At 44.3% G+C, this 14181-nt stretch overlaps 1 protein-coding gene and 1 pseudogene across 2 annotated transcripts in view; both read left to right on the top strand.

Annotated features, from left to right (window-relative positions):
- The window catches only part of TEX14 (testis expressed 14, intercellular bridge forming factor), a 109512-nt gene extending 97726 nt beyond the window's left edge, over positions 1-11786 (top strand). For both annotated transcript variants that reach the window (XM_027519833.1, XM_027519832.1), the window contains 7 exons: positions 16-90; positions 2953-3030; positions 3980-4079; positions 7626-7718; positions 9629-9738; positions 10951-11002; positions 11421-11786. In XM_027519833.1, coding sequence (XP_027375634.1) covers positions 16-90; positions 2953-3030; positions 3980-4079; positions 7626-7718; positions 9629-9738; positions 10951-11002; positions 11421-11457 — 545 coding nt within the window. In that variant the 3' untranslated portion in view covers positions 11458-11786. The remainder of the gene's footprint in view (positions 1-15; positions 91-2952; positions 3031-3979; positions 4080-7625; positions 7719-9628; positions 9739-10950; positions 11003-11420) is intronic.
- A 1131-nt stretch (positions 11787-12917) lies between these two features.
- Positions 12918-13373, top strand: LOC113877473 (annotated as a pseudogene).
- Positions 13374-14181: the final 808 nt, after the last annotated feature.

Here is a 14181-nt window from a genome sequence, read left to right as displayed (position 1 = left end):
TTTATCTTTCTTAAGAACTCGTAGAAGCCATCTCTCAACATCACATCGATGAGCTACCACCACCGTCTCAGGAGCTGCTTGACGAAATCGGTAAGGCACGCACAGTGCAGAATATCCTTCCTGGCCCTGCTTGCTGTGGTCACGGACCACGTATGGGGCTTTGTTTCAGGTGTGAGCACTAGTGCAGAAGGCCCTGTGAAGGTCTGCTTGGATGGACAGGATTCAGGAGGGGGCAGTTTTCCAATGATAGGCCTCAGACTACTACTAAAGCCTGGCCAGCATATGTGGCCTGTGTCTGTGGTCATGTTGTTCCTTAAGGGTCTACGGTAGTGATTCTAAGAGGGAATAACAACATCCAAGTGGTTTATCATGATGAACTTCTTTTATTAAAGGAATTCTCACCTCCCTTTTGAACCAAACTAGCTATACTTCAGCGCTACTGAATTCTGGCATCTCGGGCCAAAACATCCTGTGCTTTCCATTCTGCCATTAGCAGGAGATTTTAAAGTATTGGCATTGTGGAAGAATCCCTTTCCTGAGGGCAGGGAAGTCAGTGGCACAAGATCTAATGACACCAGAATTTTTCATTTGAGGCAGAGACTGAGGGACACCCACTCAATTTTAGTTGCAGCTGACCCGTGGGCCCTGCCCAGCTGAGCTGCTGCTGGGGTAAACGGAGCAGGTGTTAGAAGCGTTTGGGCCCGGTGCTTTGTTTCCCCAGGCAGGGAGGACTGACTGCTCTCTTCTTGACAGCCTAGCTGACCTCACTCTCAGAGGGTACATTTCATCAGGCCTCTGATGGTCCAGTTCTTAGTATAGGACCAGTAGGGGGTCTCCTGAGGGGCATCTCTCGGTTTTCAGCATCTCTGAAGTCTGGTGTCTCATCAGGAAGAGAGAGGTGAATGAGGCCTTAACCTGGTCTGACTCAGTGGACAGATATGGTCTAGGCTGCCCAACCCCTAACCCCCGGCTGCTGGCCTTGTGAACTTGGGTGAAGGCGGTCAGACCTGCCAGAACCTTCCCTGGCGTCTTTCTCTTTCTGCAGTCACAGGCCCTTGTTGCCCCGCCACAGCCCTCCCCAGTGCCACAGGGCTGTGGGCTCAGGCTCTCGGGCTCTCACCCCACTCCAGCTTTCGTCCTCTGGAACCCACTATGGCACCCTTGCAAATTCCTCCTCTCCAGTTGCTGTCCTTCATATAATAATGGAACTGCTGCTGGTGAGAGGAGCGGCCACCCCCACGTGTCCTGCTCTCGGTGCCGTCTGGTTTCTGGCCATGGGTGAGGACGGCAGTTGCAGGCTCCTGTGCAGTGTGACCTCAGTGATGCCCTTCCTCTGGGTCCTGCTCTCTCCCTGCTGTCCGCATGTGGACCGCCCCCGCATCTCGGCAGCTGTCACAGGCTTCCTCCTGGGCCCCAGCCTCTTGGCACTGCTATATCCCAGTGTGCTCTGCAGAAACTCCCCCTCATTTCGCCTATGGTAATTTTCTGGGCCAGGTTTTTAGACGATGTCTTATACTTTGAGATGGGTCGGTAATTTTCCAGAAAGATAAAGGGCAGAGGGCACCTGAGTAGTTTCTCCTAATAATGGGTGTGCCTACCTGATTATTGCTTATCATCATTGTCATCATTTCCTCTCAGGAGAGCTGTGGGGAGTTACCTGCTCCTTTGAAGGGCCCTTATGCAAAGCTCCAGGCTTCTGTCCAGGGCCTCAAGCAGGGGGTCATTTAGAATCCTCTAAGATCAGCAAGGACTACTTTAACAAGGATAACAATAACAAGGATTTTTAAGTTTCAGATTATATTACATGAGCTTTATGGGGCCCCTTAGTGCCCAGAAGCTGCCAGATAGGGCTTGCTTCCTGACTTGCTAGAAGAGAGAAACTTGTGCCCACACACAGCAGGGCCAGTGAGCCTGGGGGCCCATCTGTGCTGCCTCCCAGCTGTCTCTCTGCTGGGCTCTGGGGAACACTTTGAGGAAAGGGAGGACCTAACACTTGTGAAGCAGTATACTGAGTTTAGGAGATGCTTGTCTTGGTCTAGTGGTCAATTCTTTAGGAATTGTAAATTATATTCTTTGCGAGAGTATATAAAATAGAGATTAAGAGCATAAACCTTAGAATTAGACTGCCTGTACTCAAATCCTAATTCCATCACATTACTATCTAATTCCTTTACCTTTCAATTTATTTTTTAATTGAAGGATAGTTGCTTTACAGAATTTTGTTGTTTTCTGTCAAACCTCAACGTGAATCAGCCATAGGTATAATATATCCCCTCTCTTTTGGGATTTCTTTTCCTTTCTTTACCTTAATTTGCTCATCTGTCAAACAGGAATAACAATAATATGATCAATCTCATAGGGTTGTTGTGAAGATTAATTCAATATATTAATCTTGAATTAAGGAGATTAGCAGTTCTAGTGGTAAAGAACCCGCCTGTCAATGTAGGTAGATGTAAGAGACACGAGTTCAGTTCCTGTGTTGGGAAGCTCCCTTGGAGTAGGAAATGGCAGCCCACTCTAGTATTCTTGTCTGGAAAATTCCATGGACCAAGGAGCCTGGCAGGCTATATAGTCCATGGGGTCACACAGAGTTGGACACGATTAAGCATGCATGCAGGAAGGAATCTTGAATTAATGTATACAGATTGGAAATAGTACCTGCTCTGCAAGTGCTACCTATCATGATCATCATTTTTACGTTTGTGTTTAGTGTTCCATGGGATTGAATACAGTGGTTCTCAAGTGCCATTAGGCATCAGACTCATCTGGAGGGCTAGGTAAAACATCCACACCCCCAGAGTTTCTGATTCAGTAGTCTGAGGTGAGGCCTGAGAATCTGCATATATAACAAGTTCTCAGTTGATACTGAGGCTGTGGGTCTGAGAGCTACTCTTTGAGAACCACTACCCCAGAGGATGACGTGACATGCAGATCTGTTTTATGTTGTGACAGAGCACCTGAAGGGGCAGCAGGTCTCATCCACAGCCTTGGATGAGAACACAGCAAGTCGTCCGGGCAGCACTGCAAATGGTAAGCCAGATCCTCAGATCTTTTTCGGGCTGCTCAGGTGGCTCAGTGGTAAAGAATCCACCTGCCAATGCAGGGGACACAGAAGTTGTTGGTTTGATCCCTGAGTCAAGAAGATACGCTGGAGGAGGAAATGGCAACCTACTCTAGCATTCTTGCCTGGAGAGTCCCATGGACAGAGGAGCCTGGCAGGCTGCAGTCCACGGGGTCGCAAAGAATTGGATATGATCTTTTCACCAGGTTTTGCTGTAACTGTCCTTGGCAGCATAGTGGTACACCTGGGGGTGTGGACTTTGAAGTCAGGCACACTCCACTTCAGTTCTGACTCCATGGCTTATTTTGGTCTGACAAACTGTTTTATATACCTGAGCCTCAGTTATCCTCATTTGTCAAACGAGAGTGATAACTCCACCTAATGGTGTTCATGCACAGTGCCTGGTACGTTGTAAGATAGTTAGCAAGCGTTAGTCTCCTTCCTCTCATAGAACTTCTGGCAGGATGAAATGGGAAAGCATATGTAAAATGCCTGGCATACACTAAAGGGCTCTACCCTTCCCCACCCAAATTCTTTCCCTGGCTTCAATATGGAAACATCTAACAAGTGGGAAGAGGGTGGTCCCCCGAAATAAATCTGTACAACTTGTTTTCTGGGTCTCTTGCGGCCTCTTTTATGTGCCATTTCTTTCCTCTGTCTCTCTTGAGCCTTGGCACAGGAACGCTTTCCTGTAGTTTCACCTGGCAGAGAGCTCCCCAGACCTCCAAAGCAGCTGCTGTGGATACGGGCACCCTGTAGATTGCCACCTGGCCCCCTGCTCTTCTGGGCAGAAGGGAACTCGTGCTTTGCAGACTTCAGGGTCCACTGATTAGCCTTCATTTTTTTGCACTCCATTTTAAGGCAGGTTTTCTCAAAAAAACTTTTTTTGCTCTAATAAAGTCTTTCAACTGTTTCTAGATCAAAGGCATTTAGAAGAACAAGAAACTCACAGTAATAAAGAAGACAGCAGTATGCTTTGGACCAAAGAAACCCAGGATCTAGAAGAGGACACAGAGAGGTAACAGAAAAAGCTAGATTTTTTTTAAGGGTTTCGAAAACTGTAGTGTTAATTTATGTTAGTTTTTCTTCTGATATTGACAAATTAGGAACAAAGGGTCTTTTTTTCATGTTATCCTTATAGCCCCTATTCCTAAAAGTTTTTTTTTTTTTTACCAAGTTTTTAATTGTGGTAAAATACATACAGCATAAACATTTTAAGTGTACAATTCAGTAGTGCTAAGTATGTTCACATTGTTGTGCAGCTGATCTTTTTCATCCTGCAAAACTGAAACTCTGTACCCATTAAACAACAACTCCCCATTTCCTCCTCCCCTCATTCCCTAGCAACCACAATTCTACTCTCTTTATCTGAATTGGACCACTCTTGATACCTCCTGTAGGTGAAATCATGCTGTCGTTGTCTTGTCACTGGCTTATTTCACTTAGCACAATGTCCTCAAGGTTCATCCATGTAGCATGTCAGAATTTCCTTTCTTCTTAAGACTGAATTCCATTGAGAGGGTGTGTATGTGTATCACATTTTGTTTATCCACTCATCTGCTGGTGGATACTAGGTTGCTTCCACCTTTTCACTGTCGTGAGTAATGCTGCTGCGAATGTGAGTATACAAATACCTTTTCAAGATGCCCTGCTTTCGTTTCTTTTGGATATATATATATGCAGGAGTGGTATTGCTGGATCATATGATAAATCTATTTTTATTTTTTCGAGGAAATGCCATCCCGTTTTCTGCAGCAGCTGCACCATTTTACATTCCCACAAACAGTGCAAAAGGGTTCCAGTTTCTCTACATCCTTACCAATACTTACTATCTTTTTTATAATTTATTGTTAATTGGAAGATAATTGCTTTATTATTATTATTCTTTTTTTGTTAGTAGCCATCCTAATGGGTGTGAGGTGGTATCTTATTGTGGTTTTGATTTGCATTTCTCTAATGATTAGTGATGTTGAGCATCTTTTTGAATGTGGATGGCCATTTATGTATCTTCTTTGGAGAAATTGCCCAGTTTTAAAATAGGATTATTTGTTTTTTTTTTCCTCGTCAAGTTGTTTTTTGTTTTGGTTTTTACTTCATTTTGTGAGGCAAACATAGGTTTCAGTTTCTTTCAAAACATTTAGTTAAAGAGAATTTTTAGGTCTTCCTAGCCAAATAAGAAAAGATGGGGGCAGTGATCCAGACAGTTCAGTCTAAAAACACAAGTTTCCCTCAAGGGACCCAATTCTGTTCTTGACTTGGAGCTCTCCTTGGACCTGCATTGCAAGGTAAACCACCTCAGCTCAACTTCTCTAGCTTTGTCCAAGCTGTCAAACTTTGTCCCAAACTCAGGGCCAGGACTGGGGGGAGGTGAAGGCGACACCCTCCGTGGGGACAAAATTGAAGGAGGCACCAAGAAACTCAGAAGTCAAGAAAGTACTATTTTAATGCCGTATTTGTAAAAATCAATACTAATGCAAAAAAAAAAAAAAAAAAAAACCATATTTTGATGAACAGAATATTTACATTTTAAAGGAAGAGAGGCTATGAATCTGCACTTAACACCACTTGCCTCAGTCTCCTCCTGGCCCAGCAGATACCTGGGGAAGCCATGCAGAATACTTTCAGCTGCAAACATTAGAAAAATACACTTAAAAATACCACTCCTGTTTAGATGATTTTGTCTCACCAGCGGTTGGCAGGGCTTGGCTGATGTAGAATCAGTGATGCCTCTGGAGACTTAGGCTCTTCTGATCTTTCTGCTCTGCCAGACATAGCATGTTGGCTTTTGTTTTCAGACTTGTCAGCTTTTGGACAAGGTGGCTTCTGTGCCCATTCCAGGCAGAAATAAGAGGGGAGGGCAAGAGTCTAGCCCACTCTGTGCTTGTTTATCCAGAAAGCAAAAAAAATTTTCCTAGAAGCCCTTTTCAGCAGATGATATCTTCTTGGCCAGATAGGACACATGGCCACCCTTGGTTGCCAGGGAGACTGGAAATTGAGTTTTTAGCTTTCAGCTGCTATAGAAGAGGAAGGTAAGGGAGGAGAGGGTTATGAACAACTTTTGGGTAGTGAATCCCGTTTCTGTCACACTCTTCAGGGGCTAAACTATTCTTTACAAAGAAGGAAAAGAGAGAGACCTGGATGGGAAGGTCTTATAAGGAGACCAGAGCCCTGGGACCTGAGAGGAAGGAGGGAGAGGGTTTTTTTGAGTGGGGAGACAGAGAAGACAAAGAGGCAAAGGAGGAGGCAAGCTTTTGTCTGTGATGTCTGCTGTAACTCCATTCATTCCTTCTCTCCAGTGCATCTTCAGTAAAAATCTATGCCTTTATTTAAGGCAAGAGGAGAGTATCCCAAGAAGGCTGAGTTACATTCAGTTATACAAATACAAACTGCTTTGCACATGATCAAAAGTTAGCTACTGTTATCACTGCCTCCTCCTTTTCCCGAAGGGCTGGCTGTGCTGGCCGCAGGTCGATGGCCACAGCTGCTCAGTCATCTCAGTCCTGCACCAAGCCAGAGTGGAAGATATTTTTTTCAGACAGTTGGGACTTTTCAGGCCTCTGAAAACACATTATCCTCATCCTGTAGCCTCAGAGGCAGTTCTTAATCTGGAAAACTTGCTGGAATGAGTGTGCAGTTCTAGCCTCAGGTGGAAGTTGACGTAATGACCTAGAATTGAGACAGAGTCTAGATTGCACTTTGGGAGGCAGTGATATTGTGGGTGCTGAGGCTTTTAAAAAAAAAATAATTTATTTTTGGCTACACTGGATATTCGTTGCTGTGCACACGGGCTCTCTCTGGTTGCGGGAGCAGGGGCTACTCTTTGTGGTGCTCAGGCTTCTTACTGCCGTGGCTTCTCTTGTTGTGGAGCACAGGTTCAGGTGTGTGGGCTTCAGTAGTTGAGGTGCGTGGGTTTAGTTGCTCTGTGGCATATGGGATCTTCTCGGACCAGGGATCGAACCTGTGTCCCCTGCATTGGCAGGTGGATTCTTTTCTGTGTCTGTACTTATGCTTGTGAGTGCCTGCTGAGTTGCTTCAGTCGTGTCCGACTCTGTGACCCTATGGACTGTAGCCCCGCAGAGGCTCCTCTGTCCGTGGGATTTTCCAGGCAAGAGTACTGGACTGGGCTGCCATGCCTTCCTCCGTGAGATCCTCCCGACCCAGGGATCAAACCCGTGTCTCTTACGTCTCTGGCATTGGCAGACAGGTTCTTTACCACTAGTTCCAGCTGGGAAGCCTGTGTGTGCTTATAAACAACAGAAATTTATTTCTCACTGTTCTGGAGGCTGGAGGTCTAAGATCAGGTTTGAGGCAGGTAGGTGGCATAACCACTGTACCGGTAACAGGGAAGTCCCGGGGCTGAGGCTTTTTGTCAAGAGCCTGAAAGAGGGTCCTGGTGCGCATTTACATGGGCTCTCAGTGACCTCCACAGCTCAGTGCGGTCTCACCGAGCTCGTTTTCTCGTGTGTGCAGTGTGAAGGTTCTTTCCTGCTCTAGAGGGCATGTCTCCTTGTCAGGGGAGAGGGGGAGTGGTCGCTGTCTCATTCTCTTCCTTTGCCTTGGACAGAGCTCACTCTACACTCGACGAGGACCTGGAGAGATGGCTGCAGCCCCCTGAGGACAGCACACAGCTACCAGATCTGCCCAAGGGCCCGGCAAGGTTCTTGTTCTCCACCAGGGCATCCTTTCCTTCTTTCTCAGGAAGGGGGATGAGATTTTAGTTTTGCGCTTTTTTTTTTTTAACAGATTTTATTATTTCTTTAGAAAGTACAGCAACTTCTTGGAGAATGAATGTTTGGCCAGGGTATTATGTCACTGTAGATAAGCCGGCCCCACCTCCTGCCTGCGCCTCTCCTTCCAGCCACCTACCGTGCTCCCAATGCTGACTAGCAGATTGATATCAGAACAGAGAGAGGCCTCTAAAATTGCTGTATCTTGGCCCTGTCACCTTCAACATTTTCATCGGTCATTTGAATTAAATCAGAAAATGCGTGCTTATCAAATTTTTAGATAACACGGTCTAAGGATGGATGGTAATGTGATGGGTGATAGACTGTGTATTCAAAATGATCTTGACAGGTGGGAATGTTAAATTTCTCTGCAAGATGAAGGTGAGCGTTTGGATCCAAAAGTATTGAATGTGAGAGGGCTGACCTAATAGAGAATTTTTTGACCAGAAGCTCGTACTCAACTGTAATTTCATTGAAAATGGGAAATACGTCTTATTTTTATATGCCAAGCATTTAACATGCATTTTGAGACATGGTAAGAATTCAAGACATTCTCCTTGAAGAAGGCATGGACAGGGACTCCCTGAGACCTCAGTTTGATATGGTTGCTAAAAAGGTCTATGCTGCACTAACACTGAACAGGCAGAAAATGTACTGTCCAGATCAAGGTGACGTCTCAGACTGGCTAGAGGCTCCTAGAGCTCCTCGAACTCTGGTCACTGTGGGGCTCCTGGTGGGGTGTCATATTTTAAAAGGGACAGTCACAAACAGAAGATGGTGGCCACAGAACAGCTAGATGTCTGGAAACCTTGTCATATGAGAACAGCTAAAGTTGCTGGGGAGGCTCAGTCTGAGAAAAGCATATGGGATAGAGAATTAGATAGCTGTTCCCGAATACCCAAAATACTGTAAAGCGAACAGAGTCAGCTCACTCTCCTCTGCCCCGAAGGACAGAGCTACTGACTAGAAACTGCAGAGCAAAAGACGTTTATTCAATAAAGTACAAGTTTTCTAGTAGCCACAGCAATCAGAAAGAGAAAACAGCTGCCTTTACTTTAACAGCAGCCCCTCCCACCCAGGCATAAGGGGGATGACTCTGGTCCAGGGCATCTGGACGGAGGTAAGAGATAACCTCCTCCAACTTTAGAGCCTGTGATTCTACTGGTGATGAGAGGTTAGGAAGAAAAAAATCCTTTTCTTCCTAGCTGGCTTTACTTTCTCTCTCACTTTGCATATTTTGTTTTGAATATCCACCAAGTGAAAGCAAGAAAAGTCCCTATACTATATCAGTTTGATTCTGCCATCATCTGTTCTGAGCTCTTGAGGTGCAGAGCCATAGGAGATCTCTGCCCTTAGGGAACTTAGAGCTGAGTTGGGGAGATGGTTTCTGCTTACTAGTCTGACAGATGTGGTCTTCAATTGTTAGATCCTGCAATTAGATATTTCACTTGAGAGTTTCAGGAAATGAAGATAAGGTAACAAAATATATGTGGTTGTAAAAAGGACATCAGTTACAACATAAATGAAATGTTTGTTTCCTTTGAGACGATATAGCCTAGTGGTTGAGAGCAGAGTCCTGAGTCAGACTTTCTGGGTTGACCTCAGCTCTAGGACGTACTGGGCATGTAATTCAACCTCTTTGTACCTCAGTTTTCTCACCGCTGTACTACTTTACACAGTTGTGATGAGAATTAAATGAGTTAATATACATTACAGCACTTGGACACAGAGGGAACCCACACAATTAGTGCTAGCTATTGCTGTATTTCCTTGGGAGCACAGTCTTCTCCCTCTGGCCTTTGTGCACATGATTTAATGACCAAAATCATTGTCATTGAAGGGAGGCAAGCAGCAAAGATCAAGAAGTTGGTGAAAAGAAGCGGAAGGGGGAAGAAAGCACGAAGCCAGAGAAAAGGAAACCGGAGAGCTTTTTAGGGACTTCTGAAGAAGGTGTGAAGGTCATTATAATGTAACCCGGAGTCCTTGGGCTTCAGTGAGCATCAGAGTTATTTACAAATATTTCCCAGATGCTGTATACAGTCCTCCTACACTTTCCTCCTATAGTTCAGCCCAGGTTTTCTATTAATTGCCAATTATGTCTTCATCACAAAACAGTAATGACATCCAATTTTATTTCTAAATCAAGTCTTCAGCTAGTCTCATCATCCACATATACTGTCTGGAAAGATGTTTTGCTCCTAATGTATCTTCAAAAAAGTTCTAGATTTATCTCACGGAGAGGCTAAATAAGAATCCAATAAGAAATCATAAATTGTGGAATTTAACTGGTGCCTACAAGTAATGTGAGAAATATAAATTAACCTTAATTTCAAAACTTTTGATAGAGCTCTAAGGGACCATCTGCAAATGGTGCCTTCCTACATTTAAGATCCTCCTACTCAGGAAGTTACGGTCATTAATTCTTTGAGATCACCTGGTACCTCTTTCATCCCTTCCCCAGTCCATTCTCATTCTCCCTCTGACCTGTATGAACTGAATCTGCTGGGCTTGCTGGTCAGCCGGCTCCCTGTTGGCCAGTGAGAGGCCCTCGCAGATCAGAGGGCTGACAAGTAGCTGGATGTTACTTGCCCGCCTGACTACGGCCTCTGCGCCTCGTGTCCGTGTGGAAATGGTGTCCCTCCACAGCTTCTGTCCCGTCCTTCCACTTCTGGCTTGCACGGGGTCCCAGTAACTGTCCTGCCCTGCCGCTGCTCTCCCCAGCCCCTTCAGACTTAGGGGTGACAAGGCTTCCCACTGCTGCTGGTCACTGGATGCTTCGCCATCCCTTGTTTGCACCCTTAACTCCAACACCTCTGTAAGCAGGCACTTCATGAAAGGGCCTGGGGATACATTCTGTTTCCTCCAGGACCCTGACTGTGTGAGCATTTAGCTAGTACTGAATTCACTGAGAACATGATGGAGGGACCCTGTGAAATTAGCATTATTGGTATGTGTTGATATGACAGGGAGCTGTAGGATATTAGGAGTGGAAGCCCAGTAATTGTTTTTAGACATATTTCATCTCTGTAGAAGCAAACAGTTGTTGGAGGTAAAACAGTCCACCCTAAACTGGAGAGAGTACTAGTGGGACTTCTGAACGCTGGCATCCTTTGATCCAAAGAATAATCAAGTTGTTTTTTCTTCCTCCTATATTTCATCAAGAGGAACTAAAACCCTGTTTTTGGAAGCGACTGGGTTGGTCTGAACCATCCAGGTAATGAGATACCAGATGTTTGTAAGTCAGAGCCCACTGTTTACAGACAACACGAACAGACTTTAAACATTTACCAGTATCTAAATAAACATTAATGACAAAGGCTTGAATTCAGAGTTGCTCAGTTTTGAAATGCTAATGTTTAAAATTAATTAAAACAGAAGGGGAAACATGCCAACTTGGATTACGGAATTGGCAGTCAGCACAAGAAGGTTCTGGGTGGAGGGAGCACAGAAGACGCTGCTGTCCCTTGCTTTGCGGGCATTTCGCATTTCCAGGACACAGTAGTTTATCATAAGCTCTTTTGATGATAAAGATCAAAGTTTCTTTCCCTTGAATTCAGTTGAATAGAAAGAGGCTGTTGTTTGTGTCTTTAAAAAGCATACACACCAACTTGAAACTCCCTTTTTTCGTTCAGGATAATCGTGTTGGATCAGAGTGACTTGTCAGACTGACCGGAAGTGGACTCTAGGTGGACTCCTGGCCTGAGTCTGAGTGCCCTGCTCGTGAGCTCCCTTCTTCCCTCGTCTGCTGCGGTCACTATTAGGGCAGTGGGTCTGCAGCTCACACTTTGTTCAGCTTCCACTATAGACAGAATGGCTTGTTTGTTTGCAGCACATTTAACCATTTGTTTTCAGCCAGATTTCTGAAAAGTAAAAGGTGTTTTGATTGTAAAACTTTCTCATTGTGCCCCGAATGGCATTTGGTTTTTTTGATACAGATTTCCAAAAACTTTAAATTCATGTTATATCTAATAAAACGTTTCCTTTTAATACCAGTTAAATTTCACTTGTAAGATATATTTCTTCTTTAAAAATTGTTTATTTATTTATTTATTTTTGGCTCTGCTAGGTCTTCATTGCTGCGGGCTTCCCCTACCTGTGGTGAGCGGAGACTACTCTCCGAGTACTCAGATTTCTCACTGTGATGGCTTCTCTTGTAGAGTGTGGGCTCTAGTCGCGCAGGCTCAGTAGTCATGGCGCACGGGCTTAGTTGCTCTGCAGCAAGTGGGATCTTCTCAGACCAGGGTTCAAACCTATGCCTCCTGCACTGGCAGACAGGTTCTTTACCGCTGAGCCACCAGCGAAGCCCTGTAAGATATATTTCTATATTTTAGTTATTGAGAAAGGAACTGCCAGCCAAAGAAGTTTTAATTTCTGTTATAAAATTTGACAAATAATTAACTATTGCTACCATCTATCATGGGCTTCCCAGGTGGCTCAGTGGTAAAGAATCTGCCTCCACTGCAGGAGATTCAGGTTTAATCCCTGGGTTGAGAATATCCCCTGAAGGAGGAAATGGCAACCCACTCCAGTATTCTTGTCTGGAAAACCCTATGGACAGAAGAGCCTGGCAGGCTACAGTCCATGGGGTCACAAAAGAGTTGGATACAACTTGGCAACTAAACAGCAACCACAACCCAACATACAAATGCGCACCACTTATCCATGCTTTTTTTTTTTTTTTTTAAGTTTTATTTATTTATTTGCATCAGGTCTTAGTTGCGTCCCATGGGATCTTTGTTTCGTCATGTGGCATCTTTTGTTGTGGACACGGGGTCTTTTGTTGCAGAGCACGGGCTCCAGAGCGTGAGGGCTCAGCAGCTGTGGGCACAGGCTTAGTAGCGCCTCAGCATGTGGGGTCCTAGTTCCCTGACCAGGGATCAAACCTGCGTCCCCTGCGTTGCAAGGTGGATTCTTAACCATTGGACCATCAGGGACCCCATCCGTGTTTTATTATAGAAATGTGGCCCTCCTCTTTGCCAGAATTGCTATATTCCCACTCCAGCTATAATTGACTTACATGATAAAAGTATAGGCAGGAATAAAAGCCCAAGATATTTTGAACTCTTTAAGTGAACAAACCATCTCTGTATTTCAGTTTGTATACCTCACATCCTTAGTGTCTCAGAAGAATGAAACTATGGTAAGAAAGATCACAGTATTTTCTCTAATTTAGCCTCTTGTACAGTGCTAGCCAGCTAACATTTTATTTGTAAGTAGTAGATCTTTTGTTTGTGAAAACTGGATAGTTCCTGTTGTGGATGGTCATATTCAATACAGTTCTTAGCTCCCTCAAATTTTACCCTACACAAATAAAACAGGAAGGTACAAGTTAATATGAACGTTTAAAAGCAAGGAAACACTCTCTTCTCCGCCATCCTATGTGCGGTTGAGTTCTCTCCTCACCGTGTCTTCTCACAAGACTTTGAGGATCAAGCGATTCCTGGCCAAGAAACAAAAGCAGAATCGTCCCATTCCTCAATGGATTCGAATGAAAACTGGCAATAAAATCAGGTACAACTCCCAGAGAAGACACTGGAGAAGAACCAAGCTGGGTCTGTAAGAAGCAAGCTGGGTCTGTAAGAAGCAAGCTGGGTCTATAAGAAGCAAGCTGGGTCTATAAGAAGTGGTCTTAACATGTGTGGCACACATGTTAAGACCACTTTTTTAAGCAGCCAAATCACAATGAGAACATCACTACTGTAATGCTTGGCTCCTGATGTTATTTCCTCACTATCAGTCTGAGACCCAGTAATAGATATGAAACGTTGGAATTGTTATTGTATTATATGGTTTGTGATGACGTACTGAATAAATACTGTCAGTTAGGACATGGGCCTGTCCAATGATAGAAATGTTCTCTAGCTACCAAGTACTTAGAAGTACAGCTAGTAAAATAGGAACCGGCTTTTAAAAGTTTTGTTGTCTTATTGTTCCCTATAACTAGCAGCTCTTACACCTACTGTTATAGGAAGTACACGTATGTGTCATCCTTGTACCTGAAGGCAGCACCTTTTTAAAATAAACCGTGGTGGGGAGGGGTGCTTGCCACTAGACATGCAGGATCCTAGTTCCCCAACCAGGGATTGAACCCACTTGGCTGCCAGGAAAGTCCCATAAAAAGCATGTTTATATGCTATTCTATGATGTGAACCAGGGTTTGGCAAACTGATCTCCTGCCTGTTTTTGTATGGTCTGTGAACTAAAGGTATGAATTTTTAAATGGTTGAAAAAATCAAATGTTTTTGACGTTTAATAAATTCAAGTTTACCTACAAAAAAAATAAATAAAAGCAAGGAAACAGTCGCTAGCCATTGTAATCAAAGGAAAACCAAGACAAATTACAAATAATACTAGGTATAAGAAACTTTGAGGAATATAGAGATTTGGTCATAT

Source organism: Bos indicus x Bos taurus, chromosome 19, assembly GCF_003369695.1.
Source record: "Bos indicus x Bos taurus breed Angus x Brahman F1 hybrid chromosome 19, Bos_hybrid_MaternalHap_v2.0, whole genome shotgun sequence".
NCBI classification, from domain to species: Eukaryota; Metazoa; Chordata; class Mammalia; order Artiodactyla; family Bovidae; genus Bos; species Bos indicus x Bos taurus.
This window is presented reverse-complemented; position numbering and strand designations above follow the sequence as displayed.